We start from the raw sequence: 23,121 nt of genomic DNA on the forward strand, positions 1-23,121 counted from the left end.
CTTCTATTTTTCACTAAAGTCACCCTCAAAAATTAACAACTCATAATCACGTACAGCAGCACTGGAGAGCAAAATGTTTGCTAGAAAGCTATACACTAAGATCAACTTACTGGAGATGTGGTTAGCCGAAGGATAGTGCCATTTTTTATTTCATTGCGATTCTGGAAAAGAAAAATAAAAACTTTGTAAATCTTCAAACGTGAAGAAGCTTGGTAAACGAGAGCAAAGGCAAAAATAATCTAGTAGTAACACTATATAATAAGAATTCTTATGATTCAGTTTATTGTCACTTTATTCTCAAAATTATTGAGTAATTTTTAAATTATTTCTACCAAGAACTTTAAACTGGGTATAGTAACTTTTTATCAAGTTAATATATCAGATGTATCCTGCACAGAAGTTAATATAAATCCAAAGAACAGGAATATGGGGCCCAAGAACAGCAAACCAAAAAAAAAGCAATTTTGAAAGGTTATTTCGAAAATATGACCTAGCAATTCTGCTAGAATTAAAACAAATTTACACAAAAACTTGTACATGAGTGTTCACAAAAGCATTATTCGTAATAGTCCAAAGTTGGAAACAACCCAAATGTCCATCAATTGATGAATGGACAAACAAAATATGGTATACGCATTCAACAGAAATTATTGGGCAATTAAAAAAGTACTGATCCATGCTATAACATGAATGAACCTTGAAAACATTACACCAAGTGAAAGAATCCTGACACGAGACCATATATGTTATGATTCCATTCATATCAAATATCCAGAGCAGGCAAGTCCGTGGAGAAAGAATGCAAATTAGTGGTTTCCAAGGGCTGGTGGGTAGGGGTGGGGGGAATGAATGCGATGGTTGCAGGGTTTCTTTTCCAGGGGATGCAAATATTCTAAAGTTGATGGTGGTGATGATTTCAGAAATCTATGAATATATTAAAAGCCACTGAACTGAACACTTTAAATAGTAGATTTGGGGGAATGTGAATTATATCTCAATGAAGTTATTTTTTAGGGACACCTGGGTGGCTCTGTGGTTGAGCAGAGTCTGCCTTCGGCTCAGGAGGGACCCCAGGGTCCTAGGATGGAGAACCGCATCAGTATCCCCACAGGGATCCTTCTGCTCCCTCTGTCTCTCTTTCTGTGTCTCTCATGAATAACACACACACACACACACACACACACACACACACACACAAACACATACACTCTTTAAAAAAAAGCTATTTTTAAAGGTTATATTAAGGAGTTTGGCTTCTTAACATTTGCTGGCTCTAACTGCATGTCTTAATGTTAAGAACAAACAGCATAAACAAGCAGATCCCAATTCAATCTTCCTCCACTTGGCAGGTGTATTTGAGGTGAGTGTTCTGTAGCAGTCACTTAGGGTTCCTGGCGTTGAAAGTACAATTTCACTGGCAGTTTTATTTCCTGCCACCAGAGTACGCACCACACTCAGCTTTCAGGAGGTGACCTGATAGGAGTCACACATCCACATGCCCTACTCTGGAATACAGAGGCCAGGAAGTTAATAAAGTGCCACGAGGATCGTTCTCCTGCATCATTCAAGACCAGCCACAAGCTAGAATTTGCTCAGCAGGTGCACTCAAGTGGTGGGAAATTTCTCAGGATAAGATGCCAAAAGCACATAGGACACTCACCCACTCTCTCGCTCAGCCAATTCTGACTACGTATCGGAAAATGAATTTTCTAAAATAACTACCTGAAAGGGAGCAGGCTTTGGGCCCATACTGTCTCCCAAAGAAAACCTAATCTGAACGTTTTATATCAAGTGCAGGATGGCGTGAAAGCCCAACGTTGCCAGATCTAAACCCTCCTGGGCAATTCCAGCCCAATCCAGAGCATCCCCACACAGACACCCAGGGCTGCCTCTTAAGAAAGCAAGCTCCTCATTACTGCAAGTGTCCAGCAAAGGCTGAATGACCACCTGATGGGCAGGAATGGTGAAATTAATTTCAGTCATTTAAAAAATCTTTTAGCCCTAAAATTCTGCAACTCTATGAAAATGGGAAAGGAAGACAGCAAATACTCATTATTGAATATTAAGGAAGCTGAATACCTCTTTACTGCTCAGGTTCTAAATGAATTGAGAAATAAGAGTCAGAAGATGAAAAACCTAAAACTTCCCCTTTATTAGTTTTTATGGAGAAAAAGGCTCAGAGTGAGAACTAGAACACAGCTAACTGGGCCCTCAGATTGGCATACCTGTTGAGGTAAGACCTTACCAGAGGAAAAGAGTGTCCAGTTTATTCTTCCCAAATAGCAAGTCAAGAAGAAAAAGAGGCCCTGCTCATACAAAGAGGCCAGCCAGAAGGATTTAGGATAAAATCTCCTTATGGAAATTTGGAGTGGGGATAAAGGATTCCTAATAACAGCAATAAACATTTACTGAAAGGCACTGAGCTGAGGTATTGTTGGCGTTTGTTGTCATGCTTATTTAATCATCATAATAACTCTATGTCCATTTTTAAAAAGTTTTTTAAAAGTAATTTCTATATCCAACATGAGGCTCATACTCACAACCCTGAGATCAAGAGTTGCATGTAGTACCCACTGAGCCAGCCAGGTGCCCCAAGTCTCTGCCCATCTTAAAGATAAGAAACCAAAGCTGTTGAGAAGATAAGTCACTTGCCCAACATCACGGAGCAAGAGCGAGGTCTAACACCAGAAGCTGTGCTCTAACGTTCTGGAAGAAGACCAAGATCTTACATTTATCCTCAGAGGAGCAATGCTCCTATCCTCATCAACTGGTCAACATTCAGGAGAGCACAGAAGTAACCATGGTAGTAACGAATGCCCTGCAGATTCCCAGAGGCTCCCTGTGAGGCCACAGATAGAAGAAACCGGATGGGGGTATGACTGGGGTGAAAACAAGCAGCTGGCCTCCATGTTGACTCTTGCAATGTTGACTCTTGACTTTCTAGGATCGACGTACAAGTTCTTTGAAGAAAGGGTCTTGAGGATAGTCTATTTAAAACAAAAGTAGTACTATAACCACTGACAGGCAGAGCTGGGTTCAAATTCCTCATCCACCTTGCACCAGCTGTGTGTGCTCTGTGCAAGCTACTAACCCACTCTGATGTAAGCCTTCTCTTCCTCAAAGTGGGGAGAACAAGTCATTGCTTAGAGGACAATAAGAACCACAGGTGACACAGACACTGAGCCTGGCCTAGAACTGGCTCAAAACTGAGAGTGATCGCCACTAGAGAGCAGCTCCCATCCCTCTGCCTGTGTCTCCTCGGATGGCAGTTCATTCCCCTTCTCTTTTTCCCTTTCCTCTGAAAGAGTTGTTTTTAAGTTCATGCTTTGCATTTTGGAATAAAAGCAGTTAAGTAGGTGAGCCATTAAATATGCATTAAAAAACATTAAGTTCCCAGCAGACAGGTGGATGAGACCCAAAGGGAAAGAGAGTGCACACCAGCGCTTCAGGAGCTGTATTCTCGCAGGAGAATCAACCAGATTGCACTCTTCTACCCCTGGCTGATGCCACCTTCTACTCTCTGAAGGATGTTAACTTGGCCAGCAAAGGAAGGGGCTCATGCTTGCCCTGATTCTATAAATTCCATCCAAGCCACATGGAACATCATTTCAGAGCGGGGTCTCCAGACAGGATAGTCTGGATGTGACCACAATTCACTTCTTCCCTGGGAAATCTGGTGTAGGTGACACAGCTGTCCTTTGTGCTATCTCCTTCGGGTGTAAAATGGGGATAGTACCTGTCTCCTAGGTTGTTCTGAGGATTAACTGAAATCATCCATTTAAAGTGCTTGGAACAGTGCCTGGCACATTGCAAACACTCGAAAAAACTAAGTTGGCTGTTTATTATTAGGCACAAAAATATCACCCAAAAAGTACATCGCTACTTAGCTTTATTTGTTTTCAGCAATTCTCTCTATATCATCTGAGCAACAAAAATAATAGTATAATCTATGTTATCCTAAGTCCAAGACCCTAAATTCAGTAGCAGAATAACAAATATTAGCAAATGGATGCATCTTCTATCAACAAAACAACATGGGGTTGTCAACAATAAGGAGCTGTGCCACACGTTGTGCTTCACATCAAAGGCTGGGAAGTGGCACTCACTGCTCTATCATTCTTGAGCTTCTACATCTGTTTTGGAGAGGCATTCTTTGATGTAGTCCTGCAAGCATTCAGTAAGCGCTGTGTGTGTTGTGTACGTGTGTGTATCTACTGGCAGTCAGCCCCCACCCTCCGAATGTCACCTCCCTGAGAGTAGATGGTGTGTCACTGCTGTGGCATTCTTTCTAAGACAGTGAATGCCTATGGCCTGGCACATGGGTAGTGCTCAATAAATATTAGTTGAATAAATGTCTAAACCTACTATACGCCTGGCCAAAGATGAGACATACAAAGTTAAACAAGACTTAACTCCTCAGGGTGGCTGGGTGGCTCAGCCGGTTAAGCAACTGCCTTCAGCTCAGGTCATGATCCCAGAGTCTTGGGGTTGAACTCTGCATCGGGATCCCTGCTCAGTGGGAGGTCTGCTTCTCCCTCTCCCCTTACCATTTCCCCTGCTTGTGCTCTCTCCCTCGCTCTTAAATAAATAAATAAAAAAATAAATAAATAAATAAATAAAATATTTTTTAAAGAAAAAAGACTTAAGTCCCGTCTTCTGGAAATTCAACAAAGCGGGAGATTGAGGTGTTATATCAATACCATGAAAAAGCTCTGGCCTCTACAGTGAGTGACTAGCCCCGTATGAGCACATATGTGTGACAAGAGGAAGAGAGGAAGAGGATACTCAGCAAAGGTCCTTAGTGGAGGTGAAGTTCCAAAGGGCCTTTTAATCTATAAGCAAGGGTTTCCCAGGAGAGAAGAAACAGCACACTGCAAAGCACAAGACATCCGCATGGAACACAGAATAGTCTTGTGCGGTCACTGACGAGCCTGGGATGCACAAAGAATGGAAAGATAGGACACTTACAAGGAAGACTGGCCTTTAGCCACTTAAAGAGGGAGGGGAAGGTGTCCGTGGGGTGAAATTCTGGCTCTGATTTGCTGCCCGTGAATGTGTCCTCTCTCTGAGGCAGCCAGTTGGAGAGTATGGTAGCCACATTTGTGCCTAATGCTTCGATTCCATAAGTAAAGAAGATGAGCTTTGGGAACAAAGCTGGTATGTCTTCCTTCATTAGAAAGGACTGCAGGAATTTCCTTTTAAGAACTTCCTAAAAGTTCTTAAAAGTTTATTTAAAAGTTTACTTAAAAGTAAATTCTTCAGTGCAAAACTTTTCATGCAAAGATTCTTTGGATCCCTCCCTCCAATGGAAATTCTCTGCTGTTAACAGCGACCCTGGGCTGATGTATCATTATCCATCCACACATGCTTTGAAAGAACAGCCTAAATCAAACTTCCAATTCTCAGTAAATTCTGACGTTAATTTCTATGATGGTCTTTTGATTCATCAATTTGACTAGGCTGCCGTCCCCAATTATTCAATCAAATATTCATCTGGGTGTTACTGTACAGGTATTTACAGGTGATTAAAGTTGATATTCAGCTAACATGAAGCAGGGAAGATTATCCCAGACAATCTGCGTGGGCCTGATTCCACAGACTGAAAGGCCTTGAGTTCTATCAGGAGGTAGCAGATGCAGCCTCTACCCCAGAGTTGCAGCCTACTCTTCTTGAAGGTCTGCCCTATGGATTTCTGATTCGCCTAACCAGCCCGCACCATCATGCAAGCCAACCCCTTGCAATCAACCTCTTAGCACATATCTCCTACTGGTTTTGCATCTCTGGTTGAACCCTGACCAATACCTGACTCCACCTACCGAGACACTGCCAAAGCTTTGCATGGCGATGTTTTCCCTCACCGCGCTGAGCAATTTATTAACCACCTTTTTGTCTCATCAACAGGTTGTACTGGTGACCTCTGGGGAGCAGCCTTCAACGGGTCAATCCAGCAGCACTGTACCAGGTCAGGGTCACTTTTCCGGGCTCCCCAAGGAACACCACCCCTGAATGGCATACAAAATGCACGTGGGGAAGAAAAGAAAGTAATGGGCCAACCCCTTCCTCCCCAGATGGAGACAGATATCCTCCAAAAATGAAGAATATATTCATCAATTCACAGGCCAAGAAACTGCCCCCTGCCCCTCTCTGGGAAATCAGTCTTCAATCTTCCCTTTTTTCCCTGATCTTTATTTCATCCGCCTCAGAGTCACCAGAGGTGCACGTTAAACTGCTGGTTGCTACAGTTCTTACTGCACAGCCACTGACTCCGGGGCCTGGGGTGCTGCATTTTCACTACGATCCCAAGTAGCTCTGATGCAGCACAGTGTTTAGCATCATCTCATTCTAACTCATAAGACGACCCAGCACATTTAGAATAAGTATTCTGAATTTCAAGGAAATAAAATCTGAGGCAAACAAGACAAATGCCAGCTCCTCAAAAATGAAGAGAAAAGCAGGAGCAAGAGCGTTTCTGCAGAGGAATGTCCCAACCGCACACAGTGTCCGAGGAGCAGTGGCCCGGTGAAAGCCAGCTAGAGCTCTGCTGTCATATTTACTCAGGCCCAGCAGCTCCAGACTGTACTAGCCCCTGACATTCACAGTCGTCTCGATAGGATGTCTTTGTGTTTCTTCACAGAACCAGCTCAGCGACTCGGCCTCTGTGTGGGTTGGATAATAAGATCCTGCTGAAAAATGTCACTGTTCTCCTATTTTTCCCTCTGAAATTTGTTTTTCTCAGTATGCCAACTTTCTCTCTAGCCAGACAAATTAAGAATTATTCCCTGGTCAAAAATCCAAGTTGTAGCCCTGCTCCTGTTATTTAGTAAGAAAAAGAGAAGGTCAGAGGGGGAGAGGGGCTTACAGCCTAGCAAGTCCAGACTCCTGGAGGGCAGGCAGCTCCAGGGTCTTCTCGCTGGTTTTCTCTCTCCTCCTCCTCCTCCTCCTCCTCCTCCTCCTCTCTCTGTCTTTGTGTTTCTCTCTCTCCCTGGAAGTGATGATGGGGTCCTCACCTTGGATGTATTACTCCTAACTAGCGCTGTTCTTCACACCCATTGCTCAAACATGACAAACACTGATTTTGCATGTAAACCTGATCCCTTTTGTCCTTTGTGTGTCCATTTGAGTGATCTTCAAATCTTCAGGCTGAAGGAAATCACGGAGGACAGTACATGATACACTGGTTGCTAGGTTACGGAGCAATGCCTCCAGACAGAGGACTACAGGTCTAACATTTGAGAAGGAATGTCAGAAATACCCTAAAATAAAATCTGAACCTCCCAAACCAGGAAAAAAAAAAGAGGTGGGGGGGGGGGCGTGAGGAAGAAGGGTAAGAAAAAAGAGTGGTGGCAACCTGTTCTAAATGCATATTTCCTATAATTAACATTTGGCCTTGGGAGGCCTGGGTTGAGCATCTGCCTTCGGCTCAGGGCATGATACCCGGCCTGCTTCTCCCTCTGCCTGTGTCTCTGCCTCTCTCTCTCTCTCTCTCTCTCTCTCTCTGTGTGTGTGTGTGTGTGTGTTTTTCTCATGAATAAATAAATAAAATCTTGAAAAAAAGACAAAACATTTTTTCCCCAGGTTCATTTACCATCAGGGACTGCGTCCCTACCACCTCCAGACAGCTGGAGCAGGTCATCCACGCCCATTAATTGAAGGATTTGTGTTTGACTTCTCTTCCACTCTGTTTTTCTGCCCCTAACTAGATTTTACCCTCAGTTGCTTTTCTTCCATCACTTTACTTTTTGCAGCACCCAGAGAGCCTTTACACAATCCCCAAAATCAAGAGAAGGAAGGACGAGGCAGATGTTAAGTAAGATATCTACTACCTATCTATTTGTGGTGTGTAAACACAGACTATGGAGGTGGAGGGCCTGTTGCACAAGAACGATCTGCTCTCTTTCCATCGGTAATGAGAACCCAGGTAAAAGGAGGGGAAAGATGTGGGTAGACAGCTTGCAGGAGCCCAGGCAGTCAACTGGGATGAGGTGAGCCCCAAGGGAAGAACACAGGGAGAATGCCTGTCCCCCTTAGCATTTTAATCAACCACTTGTAGAGGACAGAGATGAAGAACAATATGTTTTGCTGGAGAGGAACATGCTGTCTTATCTTAAAGGAACACGCGCTGTGAGGTGTTCACTGTGGCTGAACAGTAAGGCAGGGAAGTTGCCTGCTTCCTCAGCCAGGTCCACGTGGAAGGAGTGAGCACACACCCATCCTCACCTGGCATCCAGGCCCAGGCACCAAAAGCTCAAGATTGAATCCAATCCATAAATAGGTCCCTCTGACACCCTCAGGTAAGAATTGACCGAGTCCAACTTGTCAAAAAGCAGGACTAGTCTTAGACTCAGCCTTGAAGTGAGGGCAGGCAGTCCCCTTGAGTGCAGAAGCCGAGGGGGACCATTTTAGCAATCCAGACAGTGGGATCAGCACCAGCAAGGGCAGAGTGTGAGCATCCGGGGAATGAGGACGTATATTAATAAAATCTCTTCCGCCACAGGCACTGCTCTGGGGGAACAGTAAGGACATGAGCATGATGGACCCACAGGGTCTGGGAGGCTAGAAAGCGCAGTAGGACCACAAGGAAGGAAGCCGAGGCTGGGCCTGAGCCAGCTATAACTTCCCATGTGACCCTGGGCAAGTCAATTGGCTTCAGTTTCCTCATCAACAGAATGGAAGCAAGGGGCACAGTGCCAAAGGTCAGTTCTCTTCTCTTCTCTTTTATTCTCAGTACAACAAACAAAAGAGGGAATATTGAAGGCTTTTGAGCAAAATTACTGATTGTGATGAAGGGGATGTTTCAGAGGAATGAATCTGTCAGCAGCAGTGAATTGGAGGAGGCTGGCTGAGGTGATGAAGGGTTCCTGCAACACACTGTTGCCTCTCTGTCACTGCAGGCTTGGCACTTACCGAGGCAGCCTGCGGGCTCCAACCCCAGGACCACTGGCCTTGAGCATCTCTAGTCTCCACGGTAACAATCTAATACAGGAACCCAAGATCTGAAAAGCTAGTAAGTCGTACGCTCTGTGGCAAAAATACATGCCTTTCCTCACATACATAACTTGAAAAAGGGTAAATATGGCCAAATTGTTGCTGGGTGAGTCTGTGATGTTTAACAAAAGCCTTAAAAACCTTCAAAATCGAATTCTATGGATTTGTCCTAGAGAAAACATCGGAGATGCAGACATCTTGCAAAAGAGGTCGGTGCAATATTGGTCATAACGGAGCAAAGCACTAAAAGCAAATCCAAGTATCCCAGTTAATCATTTATTGTTTCTTATCTCAAAACCCAGCTTTCTTGGCCCCACGTTGGGACAGGAGAGCTGGCCCTAAGCATTCCCCTTTGCCATCTGGGAGAATGTTAAGCTTCTCCAGGAGAGGGCACCAAGATGATCTGGCCTGGTCAGAGAAAGGCGGTTCTCTATCCATCCACTTATAATTTATTGTGGAAAAAAGCCCTCAGGCCTCCCGCCCTACACGCCCCCCTTGATCCCCCTCACAGGGGGAGCTTCGAAGTAGCTCCGCCTTCTCAACTTGCCAGCAAGAGACCCACTTTTACTGTCCAACACAGGCCTGCGTCCTTCACCGTGGTGGTGATGTCCCTGTGGGAGTGACGCCCTCTTTGAGGAGCCCTGGAGGAGGGGCAGTGCCCCCTCTTGGTCTTTGGTTCTTAAGCTGTCCACTCCTTGGACTAAAGGCCACAGCTCATCTGCTGCAACTGCTCCTTCTGGAATCATCAGAGTCCCCCCCACACACACACCTTTTACCCCTTTCCTGGCAGTTAAGCAGCTCCCACTAGTTACCACTTTTTAAAATCAAAGTGTCCTGTTCAAATAATGGTACAGTTCCTATATCCTGACTGGACACTGACTGATACATCAAGTCATCCAAAGTTTCCCTAATTGTGAAGGAAAATTCAAGTAAATATGGCCAAGCAGGCCCACGATACGTCACACAGCCACTGAAGTGTGGTATAAAAGAATGTTTAGTGATACACGAATGTGTCGCATTATATTGTGCAGTGAAAAATGTGGATGGCAAACTATTGTAGTGTGGGTTCAGACTGATGGACTAGAACATGTGTGTATACACCAAAAAATACCAGCGCCCGTGTAGGCAACTACATGAACGATGCTCTTCACTCGCAACAGGTGAAAAAAAGGGAAGAAAGCAGGAAAAATGCCGGGAATTGTGGGTATTCACTCAACCCAGCTAATGAAGACTGTCTATGTTTCTGGGGCAGAAAGTAGCCTCTCTGGTTTTGACAGAAGGGACCAGCGCAAACTAGAGGGGACACACGCAACAGTCCTTCCCCAGCAGTCCTGTTTTGTCATCCATTTGAGAGACACTCGATCCCCCCTGCGCCTCTCCCCACTGCCATCAATTCTAACTTACCCCCCAATCAAATGTCACGTGCAGATGTTTAAACCGAGCTTACAGTGTCCCTGGCAAGTTCGAGCCTGTGGCCTCAGAAACCCACAAAGTGCTGGAGAAGAGAGCAGCATTTACAGGAAAGCAGCTCATGCTTGCAAAAAATACACACTTTTAAAGGGCCATTCCAGGGGCACTGGCAGGGATCACCAAGGACGCTGGGACAGCTGGGGAAATGTGGCCTCCACGGCTGATTCCAGGCAATGCCAGTGCAAACGGCAGACAAGAGTCAGAGAGAACAAGACCACACCTCTGCAGCATAGGGCTATGGACCAGAGGGGGATGGAGACACCAGGGAGGGAGGGCCGAACAAGCTTGCCGGCTGGCTTCAAGCACACGGTGTGGTGTCACATGGCACCCAGAACGTAAACCTGCTGAGGTGTGACCCACCTACACACTGGCATCAGAAGGGCCTGGTTCACAGCTTGGCTTCGCCACTCAAGCGTTGTCACCAGGGCATTTGGCACAGCACCTGGCACCACAGCAGGTGCTCAGGGAAACTCGCTGAGTGAATTACATGCAGGTGACGACATCTCTGGGCCTCCCTCACTGCCATATAAAGACAGTCACCTCAACTAAATGGTATTGGTGTGGGGGTTAAATAAGATAGTGTTAATAAAAGCCTCTGTCTTGCGTACAGTATGGACGCAACACATCATAAAGAAGGGGCAGCCTCGGTTCCAGGCACCAAAAATATGGAAAATTTGCCCAACGAAGAAGAGAATCTAAGACAAAGGAGACACAAGTCAGCCATTTTGTCCACCTGCCTTGGGACAAAAGATTCTTTTTCTATTCTGTCCTTCCCTATGGCCATGGAGGTTTAGGCAGTCTGGTGAAGCTATGGGGCCTCTTCTCTGAATGTCTTTAACTGCATAAATAAAATGCATAAGCTTGTAAAAAAAAAAAAAAAGCAATAGTGATACAAACACTTTTTAAGCTGTATCATAGTAACATACATGCTGCTTTATCAACGCAGTTATCAGCAATTTTCTCCAGAAAGAGCCAGAGAGTACATATTTTAATCATTGCAGGCCAGAAGGTCTGCAATAATGATACATAAATAAATGGGCATGGCTGTGTTTCAGTAAATTTCATTTATAAAATTAGGTGGCAGCCTGGATTCAGCCCACAGGCTAGTTTGTTGACACCTGTATTAACGCATGAAATAACAAGATATATTAAAAGGTCTAATAAACTATCATAATTTCTAATTAAGTGTAATGATGATAAATGACATGTTGAGGTAGCTGTAATAACAGTGATAAATGGAAATAACTATGATTTCTACTGGTAATATTGGCACAGATACTGCTTGTACTACCATGGCCTCTTGCCTACACTCATGATTGAAGTAATGCAAAATTTCACATTTTCACAGAGTTGTAACTTTCTTCCTATATAATAAGTTCATGGCCCCCAGGTTAAAATGGTGGTTTTCCACTGGACTTAGAAGAAAATCCAAGTATTTACTATGCTTTAAAAGACTCAGTTTGATGTGGCCCCAGCCAACCTTTCTGGTCACATCCAATCCACTTCCCAGCCCTCAGCTCACTACCCTGTTCCTTTTTGTTCCCTATAACACCAATTTCTTCATGCTTCAGGGCTATCATTTCAGCTGCTCCTCTTCTTGAAATGCTCTGCTCTGCCTCCTTGTTATCTTCAAGTCTTGGCTCAAATGTCTCCTCATTAGAGAGACATTCCTGATGTCTCATGGCAATCTTGGCCAAGGCTTACAGATGGACATTGGACCTTCACGACAGATATGGATTGCCCTAGAGATGGCACGACCCTATGACAAAGACCCAGAACCATGGGTAGCACAAATCCTCACAGGAGAATGACTGCTTAGAGAGGAGGTGTAAGTTTTCTTCTCAGGGCTCACATGTTAGAAAAATAAGAGTCCTAAGCTCCCAATGCTGGAAACCATGTCCACACTCTTGTAGCTTTATTTCATTTTTATCCAGTTATTTGTTAACTTGAGCCAAGCCAAATTATACTTCTGACCCATTCTTGAACCTGTATCCTATGGCGGGCCTAACAGGTTAAACCTCAAGAGCAACACCTACCACACTCTACGCTCATGGCTTTCTCACAAGACGTCACTTACTTCAGACCACTTACCCCAATCTGAAAATAAATACATTGCTCATTTTTAAAGAATTTCCTGTCTGTGTCCACACACACGAGAACATATGCAAGAAAAGAGGGGGCATCATATGCCTAAAACAGTGCCTGGTGGGTGAAATGTGTTCAGAAAATACTTTTTAAAAGGATGGAATGGGTGTTTTAATCAAAATCAAAATTGATCAAAATCAAAAATGTAGGGGTTAAGGAGAAAAAGGGACATAAAAAGGAACTTCCTCTGATATTTATCAAAATAGGGGGTAAGAGCCAGAACATATCTGTAAACTAAAGCTTACTGGCCACTTACATCTTCAAAGACAGAAATACAGCCCCTTTTGTTCTCCCACAATGCAAATAAATCTCAAACTATCTTTCCTTTCCTTCCCTCTTCTACAACCTTCTGTCAACAAGTGGATATTTATTTCATGCCTACTATGAGGCATTGGTTATCATTAAGCATTTTTTTAAAATATGTATTTATTTGAGAGAGAGAGAGAGAGAGAGAGAGAAAGAGAGAATGTGCAATGGAGGGGGACAGAGGGAGATGGAGAGGGAAATCCAGACAGATTCCATGCAGAGAACAGAGCCCGACATGGGGCTCGATCTCACAATACTGACATCACAGCCAGAGCTAAAACTAAGAGCAGATGCTTAACCAACTGCACCACCCAGGTACCCCTCATTCAGCATTTTTTTAAAAAGAGAATTGAGGGATGCCTGGGTGGCACAGTCAGTTAAGTGTCCAACTCTTGGTTTCAACTCAGGTCATGATCTCAGGGTCGGGAGATCGAGCCCCGTGTCCAGCTCCACACTCTGTCTCTCTCTCTTTCTCTGCCCCTGTCCCTCTGTGTGCTCGCTCACTCATTCTCTCTCTCTTTCTCTCAAGTAAATAAATAAATCCTTATTTTAAAAAGAGAGAATTGAGTTATATTTGCTTGTGTTCCAATACCAATACATGTGCTCCCAATGGTGTTCTGAATGGAAATGAGCTATAATCCACCACACTGTTCTTTTTGTTCTTAAAAAAAAAGATTTTATTTATTTATTCATGAGAGACACAAAGAGAGAGAGGCAGAGACACAGGCAGAGGGAGCAGCAGGCTCCTCGCAGGAAGCCTGATGTGGGACTCGATCCCGGATCCCAGAATCATGCCCTGAGCCAAAGGCAGACACTCAATGGCTGAACCACCCAGGCATCCCTCCACCACACTGTTCTGAGCCGCAGCCTCAGCCTGCCCTGGCACAGGACCAAAGTGACAAACAAACAGCCCCAGAGCTCTGCAACAATTGAGCTCTGCAGCTCACAAGACCGTCCAGAACCACTTCTGGTTCACCTGCTCCTGCCCTAAGGGAAAGGGCCCGTTTATGAGAAGTAGGAGGGATGCCATAGGAAAGCAGGCTGTGGACTTAGCATGGGAGGGAAGGTACCCAACAGTGAACACCAAAGAAAGAATGGGCTTTAGTTGGAATCCACATGAGTTGCCTTCATGCCATCCTCTCTTCTCCCTCCTTGCACCAGGAGTGAAATTCGAGTTTAAATAGAATCTTCTAGAGGAGTTAGTAGGGATGATAGATGTAAGAGGAGGTAAGTAAACAGTTAAACCTTTATTTTTAAAAAAGATTTTATTTATTTATTCATGAGAGACACACAGAGAGAGAGGCAGAGACATAAGCAGAAGGAGAAGCAGGTTCCCTGTGTGAAGCCTGACGTGGAACTCCATCAAGAACCTCAGGATCACGCCCTGACCTAAAGGCAGATCCTCGACTGCTCAGCCACCCAGGCGTCCCAACAGTTAAACCTTTAAATAGTATTAAAAACTCATCTGCATTTTAGCTTTTCTCTGCCTTTTTCACTGGAGCACCCACACTGCACTCAGACATCCAGGCCTAGTCTCCAGAAGCTGTCTGTCTTGTCAGGGTGGGTGGGTGGGACAAAAAAATAACTCTACCTTGGTCGAAAGCACCAGTGACGTAGTCAGCAATAACAAGACCATGCCAATTCAATTAGGAAGGGTGTTTTCCTTAAGAGTTAATCTAAAAATAACTGCCAAAGAAAGCATTTTTTTATAGACTAATTCTCTGCCATAAACGTTCTAATACAGATGAATTAACTAATTGATATGAAGGGACAACTACTTGGTGAATTAAATGCCTTTTTCACATAGAGACTCTATAATGAGGTTTTGGGTTTTTCACTATAAAAAGATCCTGTGAAACGAGATGACATACATCAGAGAAACATCAGCTGATTTAAAAAGCCATTTAAAACATGGCTTTTAGCAAAGGGTAAAGATTTAAATAAAACTGAGTTAAAAATCCAGGCTGTACAGTTAGTCATATACAATCATGTTCAATGTTACTCAATCTTTCTGATATTTAATTTTGTTAACCTTAAAAAGAAAAAAAACAGGAAATACACTGGTGAATACGTCTCAGTGTATTTGCAGAAATTAATTAAGCTCAAAAGAATGGCTTATAAACAGCAAATGATCAATAAATAATACATAAATAGCTATAAACAATGGAAGTGCTTAAAAACATGTAATTTATGACAGATACAAAATTATGAGGTGCCTACACGTACATTTTGCTAAGTGTACACTATTTACTAAATGTAATTAAAGGAAAAAAATCACAAGACTTTAATTGAAAAATGTTAAAGAACACTCTAACAAATGAAGATACATTGTTTTCATGCATGAGATAGAAAAATACCCTAAAGAAAGCAACTTCCTGCAAAATTAATCCATTAATTAGTTCAATGTTAGTTAAAATCCTAACATCAGCTTTGACAAGTTGATGCTAAAATATATATTAATCAGAGTAGAGACTAGGCAGGATGATTTTGATAAAGAAAAAGAAGACAGGTTCATCCTACTAGGTATCAAATTTTGTTTCCAAGCTGTAAATGGCCAAAGCTGTATGGTAAGGACCAAAACAAAAAGCCACACAGACGCCTATATTTGAGAAAACTTGACTCACAGCAGAGGTGACAATGCAAATCTTGAGCGTGGGAAAACAGGCAACGAATTAGTCAAAAAATGGTGCTAGGACAAAAAAAAAGATAAAATTAGATCCCTACCTATTACACACACACACACACACACACGCACACACACACACACATATTTTCAAAATGGATTGATGACCTATATAAAAAATCAAGCTTGCAAAAGAAAACACAAGAGACTATGTTTATGACATATGGCTAGAGAAAATGCCTTTAAGCAAAACATGGGAACCCAAACAATAAAGGGAAAAAACAATTCAATCATATTAAAATGATTTTTCAACTTATTTTTGGCAATAGACACCATAGAAAAGTTAACATACAGCTATGGGCTAAGTGGAGATATTAAAAAAAAAAGAAAGAAAAGAACTTGGGTCCATATCCTTTAAAGAAGTCCTATCAATCAATGAGAGTACAACACTCCCCTCTCACTGCTGGACAAAGACTGGACAGGCAGTTTGCAAAAGGGAAGTCTGAATAGAAAGGAACATAGGAAGCATGCTCAGCTTTCAGCAGTTAGAGAAATATTAATTAAAACCACAAGAAGCCACATGGCACCCCTTCCACGTGGCTAACATTAGGCAAGACTGTGACAGCAAGCACTGGGTAGGAAAAAGGGAATAGGAACTCCCTATGGGTGGCACTAGGATGATTGAAAGCAGTTGGGCAATTCCTGGTGAGGTTAAGGATGGGCACACCCTCCAACCCAATGGCTTTCTACATCCTGTCCTGGGGAAACTTTGAAGTAAGGTCGCATGAATACGTGTACAAGGATATTCATTACACTGCTATTTGTGATACCAAAATTGGGGAAACAACTGCTTATCAACTGGGGTTTATTTATGCCATGGGATATGATACATAATTCATCTCAAACATAGAACTTTGTTGGAAAACTTAAATTGCAAAATGCTACCTGCAGTATGACAGCAATAACTCAAATTTTAAAATGCTAAACAATTCTCTATATTATTCATGGAAACATAAATATGTAGAGAACCTATAAAACATTCATGAGAATAATGTATATCAATTTCAGACTAGTATTTACCTCTGGGGAGGAGGAATAAAAAGAGAAACAGGAAGAATGACAGAGTAGGGCTTTAGCCAGACCAGCACTTTTTTTTTTTAAGATCATCTGAAGAAATAGGCAAACTGTTAATATCTATTAACATCTAGATGGTTGGGTATGTATGGGTGTCACTTACATCATTTCCTGTGCTTTTTTGGTAATGTTTGAAATACTGCATGATTAAAAAGTTTTAAATTACCATTTAAATGAATTCTGTTAAAAGGCAGTATCACTAGAGCAAAAGTCATCTGTCTGAATCAAAAGTAGTGGCTGGATTTCTCACATCTATGCATTACTTTGTAATGAGGGAATAATTAAAGATAAACATGTATTTAAAAACAATGTGCTGACTATAAATTAGCCTTGCACAATCCTGCTTTTCTTTTCCCTGCCAACAGTTACATTCTTAAAACAACCAAAATGCAGTCTTTTTAAAAAGTGCCTATTAGTCAAGCCAGTGGTTTTCAAATAAGGAAATCCTTTTGTTCTAGAAAGGGGAAAAAAAAATCCCTCAGATGATGCCTCAGAAGCTAAAATAGACAAAGAGGTATTGTATTCATATTAACATGTTTTATGAGCTGAGGTTTATAAATGTATAAATGTATTTTTATTAAGATAAAAATTAAATATCTGATATTGTGGATGATTTTTACAATATTATAACAAGCTCCCACATTCAATTTAATCTGTATTTTGTTTATCTTCTCAGTGTGGAGAAAATCTGGATACATTCTCACAGCGTACTCGTTTTCTACTGCTGCGTAACAAATTACCACAACTTTAGAAGCAACACAAACGTACCATGTCGTAGTTTCTACTGGTCAGGAATCTAGCATATTTTAGCTGGGCCCTTTACTTGGTGTCTTACTGGGCTGAAATAGAGGTTGGATGGCTCAATCCTAATTAGGAACTCAGAGGCCTCTTCCAAATTCATTTCAGTTGTCGGTGAATTTTCCTTGGGGTTGTATGACTAAGATCCCTCTTCCTCTCGTTTTTTTTAGCTAGCTGTTGACCAGAAACCATGCTCCGCAACCAGAGGTTGCTTTCACATCCTTACCCTGGAGCTTTCTCCACAACAGGACAGCTTGCGCCTTCTCAAGGCCGGCAGGAAAGCATCTTTGTTAATGCTTTAGCTTCTTGTAATGGGCCCATCTGATTAGGTGAGGCCCATGAAGAAAATCACCTTTTTGATTAATCCAGTCAAATGATTAAGGACTTTAGCTGTATCTGCAAATCCCTTGGACATACAGTGTAATATAATCACAGAAATGACATCCGATCACAGGTCCAGACCGCACTCAAAAGAGAAAGAATTACACCGGGAATGCGACACCAGCTGGTGAGTATCTTGGATTCTCCCAACAACACACACGAATGCACCTGTCAGTGGTAACTGTTTTTGAGAGCTTACCTTGAAGTCTCAGGAGTACTCTTCAGAAGCTTGGCAAAGGTCCATTGGAACACTCTTTCTTTCAAATCTATATACCTCACATCTAATCTCAACTCTCATTCCTGATATTCAAAGTCAGACAAAAATTTCAAACCTCACAGAAAGAAGTGGAATAAAATTGGATCTTCACCTGTTACCAGACGTTGTCCATGCTCTTAAGACAATATATCTGAGCTACTCCTGATCTTATGTGAGCCAGCACGCAGATGCAGCAGTGCTACACTTGCTTAATGATTTTCCTTGAATGGATAGATTCATGCTTGATTTAAAATAAAACAGTACAATCTTCCTAGTCAACGACACATTTATAAGCAGTGTAAATATATGCACAGGGATGGAAGAAATGAAATGCTTCATACTAAGGTCTGTTTAAAGTCAACTTAACCTGGCACTTTAAGTTAATAGTGATGAAGTTATTATTATAGTTTATGTTGATTCTTTTACTTATGTTTAAATAGCTCAAAATAATATTTTAAAAGACTATATCAGTCAAATACATCTGCAATTCCTGAACCACCTCCGAAAACCCCTGAGATGGAACTTTCTTCATAATAATATAGAAGATCTTGGTTTCAGTTCTAAAGTTGATACTCAGAAGCTGTGTAACCTAAAACCTCAAAGCCCCTCAGACCCCTGTGGGCCTTCAATGATTAAATGAAATCACCCATTAAAGTGCCTGGCGCCTAGGGGATCCTTAATAAATGGACGGCATAAGCAGGATGACCCAGTTTCTTCTGACTCATCATTAAACTTTTATTTTATAAGGAAACAGTGAAATGATTACAAAAAGACTCAGTTTAAAGAACGGAGGACACTTTAGCATTGTTCTAAAAAACAAAAAGGGAAAGAGAAGAAAAGGCAAATAAAAAATCCAAACAAACAAACAAAAAAAAACCCTGGTTTTAAAATTGAGTTGAAAAATAAAAATAAAATTGAGTTGAATACTTTCAGCCATGAAGGGAAGTTTGACAAATAAATAAAAAGTATGACTCACTAAGGGATGACCATGGGCTAGGCGCCTTGCATACTGTCTTGCCAGCATTCAGCCTTTTAATATCAGTACACAATAAAAGGGGCTGAGTATATTAACTAACAACGTGTTAAGATGTCCACTATGTATCATGTTAAAATGAAAATTGTGAAAGAATGCGTACACTATGATCTCATTTTGCAAAAACAAATACACACCCAAACTCAAATTGTGTTTGAAGTATGTATACTAAAATGTCAGTTTTCACCGCATAACAGAATTGTGATAATTTTTTTTGAATTGTGATCATTTAAACAATTTTTACTCTTCTTCTTTTCTTCTAATATGTCTCCAAAGTGCTTATTCTGTTTGTGTACATTTTTATTTTTTTTATTTTTTTTGTTTGTGTACATTTTTAAAATGAACTTTGGATACATCACATCAGATTGCTGAGGAGCAGCAAATAATGGGAAAAGGACTGTTTTATGTAAGTTGTATTAAATTAATAAAATGGTACCTGTACCTCGTTATTTTTTTCTATCTAAAAATCCAAACCTAACTACAGGGCATGTGAGTCTGAAGTTGCCAAGAGAGAGGGCATCTTAACATAGAGGAAGAGAACGAAAGGTAAATGAACAAAGACCAGGAAGAGACATTGAAAAAAAAAAAAGGTGGCTAATAACCTAAAGATGATGGTATGGAAAGATAGAATGAGAGACAAATGAAGTCACCAATAGAAAGACTGAAAGGAAAAATCAGCAGGAAGAAACAAGGTCACAGGAGGAAAAAAATAAATAAACATTAGGGAGCAGAGAAAGAATGGCCAAAGAGAAGAAATATATTTTAAACAATCATAATGCAAGAGGAAGCTCTTCTTTCTTATTCATCTCTTAATAAAATGGAAAATCTTAAATAGGATCACAAAATGAATCAGCTGTAAAGTTTTTTTTTTGTTTGTTTGTTTTATTTCCCCCCCACAGGAGTGAGAATTGAAGAGTATGCTTGATAACCAAGGTTTACTTGACCTACACCAGTCTCAGAGACTTTATAGGACTGCAACTAACCCACCAGGTCTCTTTCAGATCTTTCTCATTAGCTACAGGAGCAAGTTCAAGATTGTCTTTGAAAAATGAATAGGAGTTACCAGCTCACAAGTACAGCTGATATAAGAAAGTGCTCTCTTTCACTTTTTAACTTTAAACTTTAGGTATGGTAAAGGAAGTAAACCAATTTCTCCCAAAATTGTACGCAGAAGAAGAAGGTGTCAATACTCAAAGTGCCTAGTGGATTCCCTCTAAATTCCTGTGAACAGTTCTGAGTTTACAAGATCACTGTTTCCCCCTCCCCACCCTCAAGAAAGAGAAACAGGTATCTTTCCTCCTCCTATATTCTTTATCAATCAGAAAATTGTCTCATTGCTGCTGCTGTATGTTTTAATAATGTAAAATCTCTTCCACTTTTCTTTATGTTTTCTTCTTCCTCTTAGCTTAAGGAGTTGAAATCTAGAAAAAGTAAAAGGCACAGTTTAATCTTTGAATAACCTCTGAAAAGTAGTAAACCTATCTGACAGCTCTTTCCTGAAAGGTAAAAAGATATTTTTAAATTAAAAAGCCCCAAAGCTCTCTGCTCCTCTTTCCATAGAGAGGAACGTCCCCTGCCATCTCCCCCTTGACTCTGGGCAGGCTTATAACTGCTTCAAGCAATAGAGTAAAGCAGAAGATTCCAGAGAACTTGTAAGGCTAGGTCATAAAGAGCCATGCAACTTCTGCTTGGCTCTCTTGAAACCCTGGCTCTTAGGAAGTACCCTCTCAGGCAGCTTCTCGGAACACTGCCACATGCTGTGAGGAAGCCCAAGCCACATGCAAAGGCCACATGTAGGCACTCCGGTTTACAGTCCCAGCTGAGCTGAGCATTTGAGTCATCCCAGTCCAGAGGCCAGACATACCAGTGATGAAGCTTCCAATGATTCGATCCCCCAGATATTTGTGTCTTTCTAAATAAGACTCCAGACATCATCAAGCAATGACAAGGCATCATCCTTGCTTGGCCATGTCCAAGCCCCTGACCCAGCGCATCAAAGAGTATCACTAATCATTTCCACTGATAATAGTGGGTTTTTGTTTTATGTTTCTAAGTTTGGAGTAATGATAGATAACTGGAGCAATGCAGATTTAAGAGGAAAGGACTACACAGTAATTATTGTAAATGAACTAGAACCCCTATGTCACCCAGTGTCATGTCCAGAAAACAGCTGCAAGCAGGTGGAGGTTAAGATCTCTTTCCTCTGCACTGTCCCCAGTCTGTCTACCTAATTTTCTACCTTTCTTTTTTTTTTTTATTTCGTTTTTTTCTTTTGATCTTTGTTCATATCTACCCCTTTAGGCTGCCCTTGGGTCACTAATTTACTATTTATTGTAGTGGGTATTTATTTCTCATAAGACAAATATTTATAGAGCAGCTTTTAGACATTGGGACAGCAAAAGTGAGGAAATCTAACTTTGTCTGTGACCTTGTAATAAAATGTTTTTCAAACCGTGGGTCACAACTATTAGTAGTCAAAAAAATCATCCTGAAGGGTCCCAGCAAACATTTTAAAAATAAAAATAAAACAGAAAATAACAGACTAAAAGTAACAACAAAAAGGCTTTCCAAGTAGTATAGTGACTATTGTTTGGTGAATCTTTTATCCTTTGACACAAACACAGGATATCTACATTGTGTTTCCATCCTAAAACTTTGAGAAACATAGTCTAACAGCTAGAGAAAAATAAACCTCATTTCTGAAGTATTAAAAACCATGAATGAGATTGTGTTGAGCAAATTTGCAATTAAGTTGCTGGCTTTGGAACACATTGTAAGAGTCTGCAGAGCCATTCTCAGAACTAATCTCTACTGATAAAGGGTTTTGTTTTATACTGTTGTTAGCTTTGTTTAGAAGGATTGTTCCAGTGTTTCTAGGGCCATTTTTGGTAAACAAGTTCCTGCCTTCAGAGTGTGTCACTCATTCTGCATTTGAGCATTACACAGTTAAATGTTTGAGTACTTGAGTCAATCTATTCATTGGTTTAATAGCTGAACTAGAGAACATGGAATTATCATGACCTCTGGCATTTATCTTTGCCTGCAATTCTAGAAGCAGTCATATCTTACTAAATCCAAGCTAGAGAGACCAAGCAAAAAAAAAAAAAATTAGCTGCCTGTGTAATCAGCATGATAGCCTCTATCCAACAGTCAGTGGTAAACATTAAATAACATGTCATAAAACCACTGACATCTGAGTAATACCAATGGCAGTCAGTACCTCCTCTCTCCTGCACCCTCTCATTTATGTGACTCAGCTTAGACTGGCTTTTTTTCCCCCTTCATCCTGAAATAAGTATATATGCTTCCAAGTCTTCCCTAGAGGAAAAGCAGCAAATGATTTAAAATGATAGCTCCCATCCAATTCCCGAACTCTAATTAGGAAATTCTAAAACCACCCAAAAAATGTTTTTACAGAAAATTTCAGAAAGTCTACTGCCAATTTAGTTTGAGTCACTGAGAGCAAAACAGCAGGACAGAGGTGAGATGACATTCCCAGAAAGGCAATGGCTGGTGGATGCCCAATGCCAGGGCTGAAGAGCTGGGGAGCTAAGTTAGCACAATCCGAGGCGTGTACGCACATGTGTGGATGTGTGTGTGTGCGCAGGTATGTTTCAATTTTCACAAGCTGGGCTTGGCGGGCTGAGAAAGGACTGTGGGAAGCACAAGTGGTACCAATCATTCCTAACCCAAACAATATCACAGGAATCAAATACCCAGGTGTGCCTTATGGCTATCATGCTGCCCATAGCTCAACCCCAGCCTTTTGTCTTCATCTACTGAACTGGGAAAAGTCTAACAGGTCTAATAAAATCTAAATGTTAGGGCAGCCCTGGTGGCTCAGCGGTTTAGTGCCGCCTTCAGCCCAGGGCCTGATCCTGGAGATCGGGGATCAAGTTCCATGCCAGGCTCCTGCATGGAGCCTGCTTCTCCCTCTGCCTGTGTCTCTGCCTCTGTGTGTGTGTGTGTATTCTCATGAATAAATAAAAT

The 23,121-nt window shown here is 41.7% G+C and overlaps 1 protein-coding gene across 20 annotated transcripts in view; it reads right to left on the reverse strand.

Annotated features, from left to right (window-relative positions):
- ELMO1 (engulfment and cell motility 1) overlaps positions 1–23,121 on the reverse strand; it is a 672,133-nt gene that overhangs the window by 365,191 nt on the left and 283,821 nt on the right. For all 20 annotated transcript variants that reach the window (XM_072764753.1, XM_072764758.1, XM_072764757.1 and 17 more), the window contains one exon: positions 111–161. In XM_072764753.1, coding sequence (XP_072620854.1) covers positions 111–161 — 51 coding nt within the window. The remainder of the gene's footprint in view (positions 1–110; positions 162–23,121) is intronic.

Source organism: Vulpes vulpes, chromosome 7 (genome assembly GCF_048418805.1).
Source record: "Vulpes vulpes isolate BD-2025 chromosome 7, VulVul3, whole genome shotgun sequence".
NCBI lineage: Eukaryota > Metazoa > Chordata > Mammalia > Carnivora > Canidae > Vulpes > Vulpes vulpes.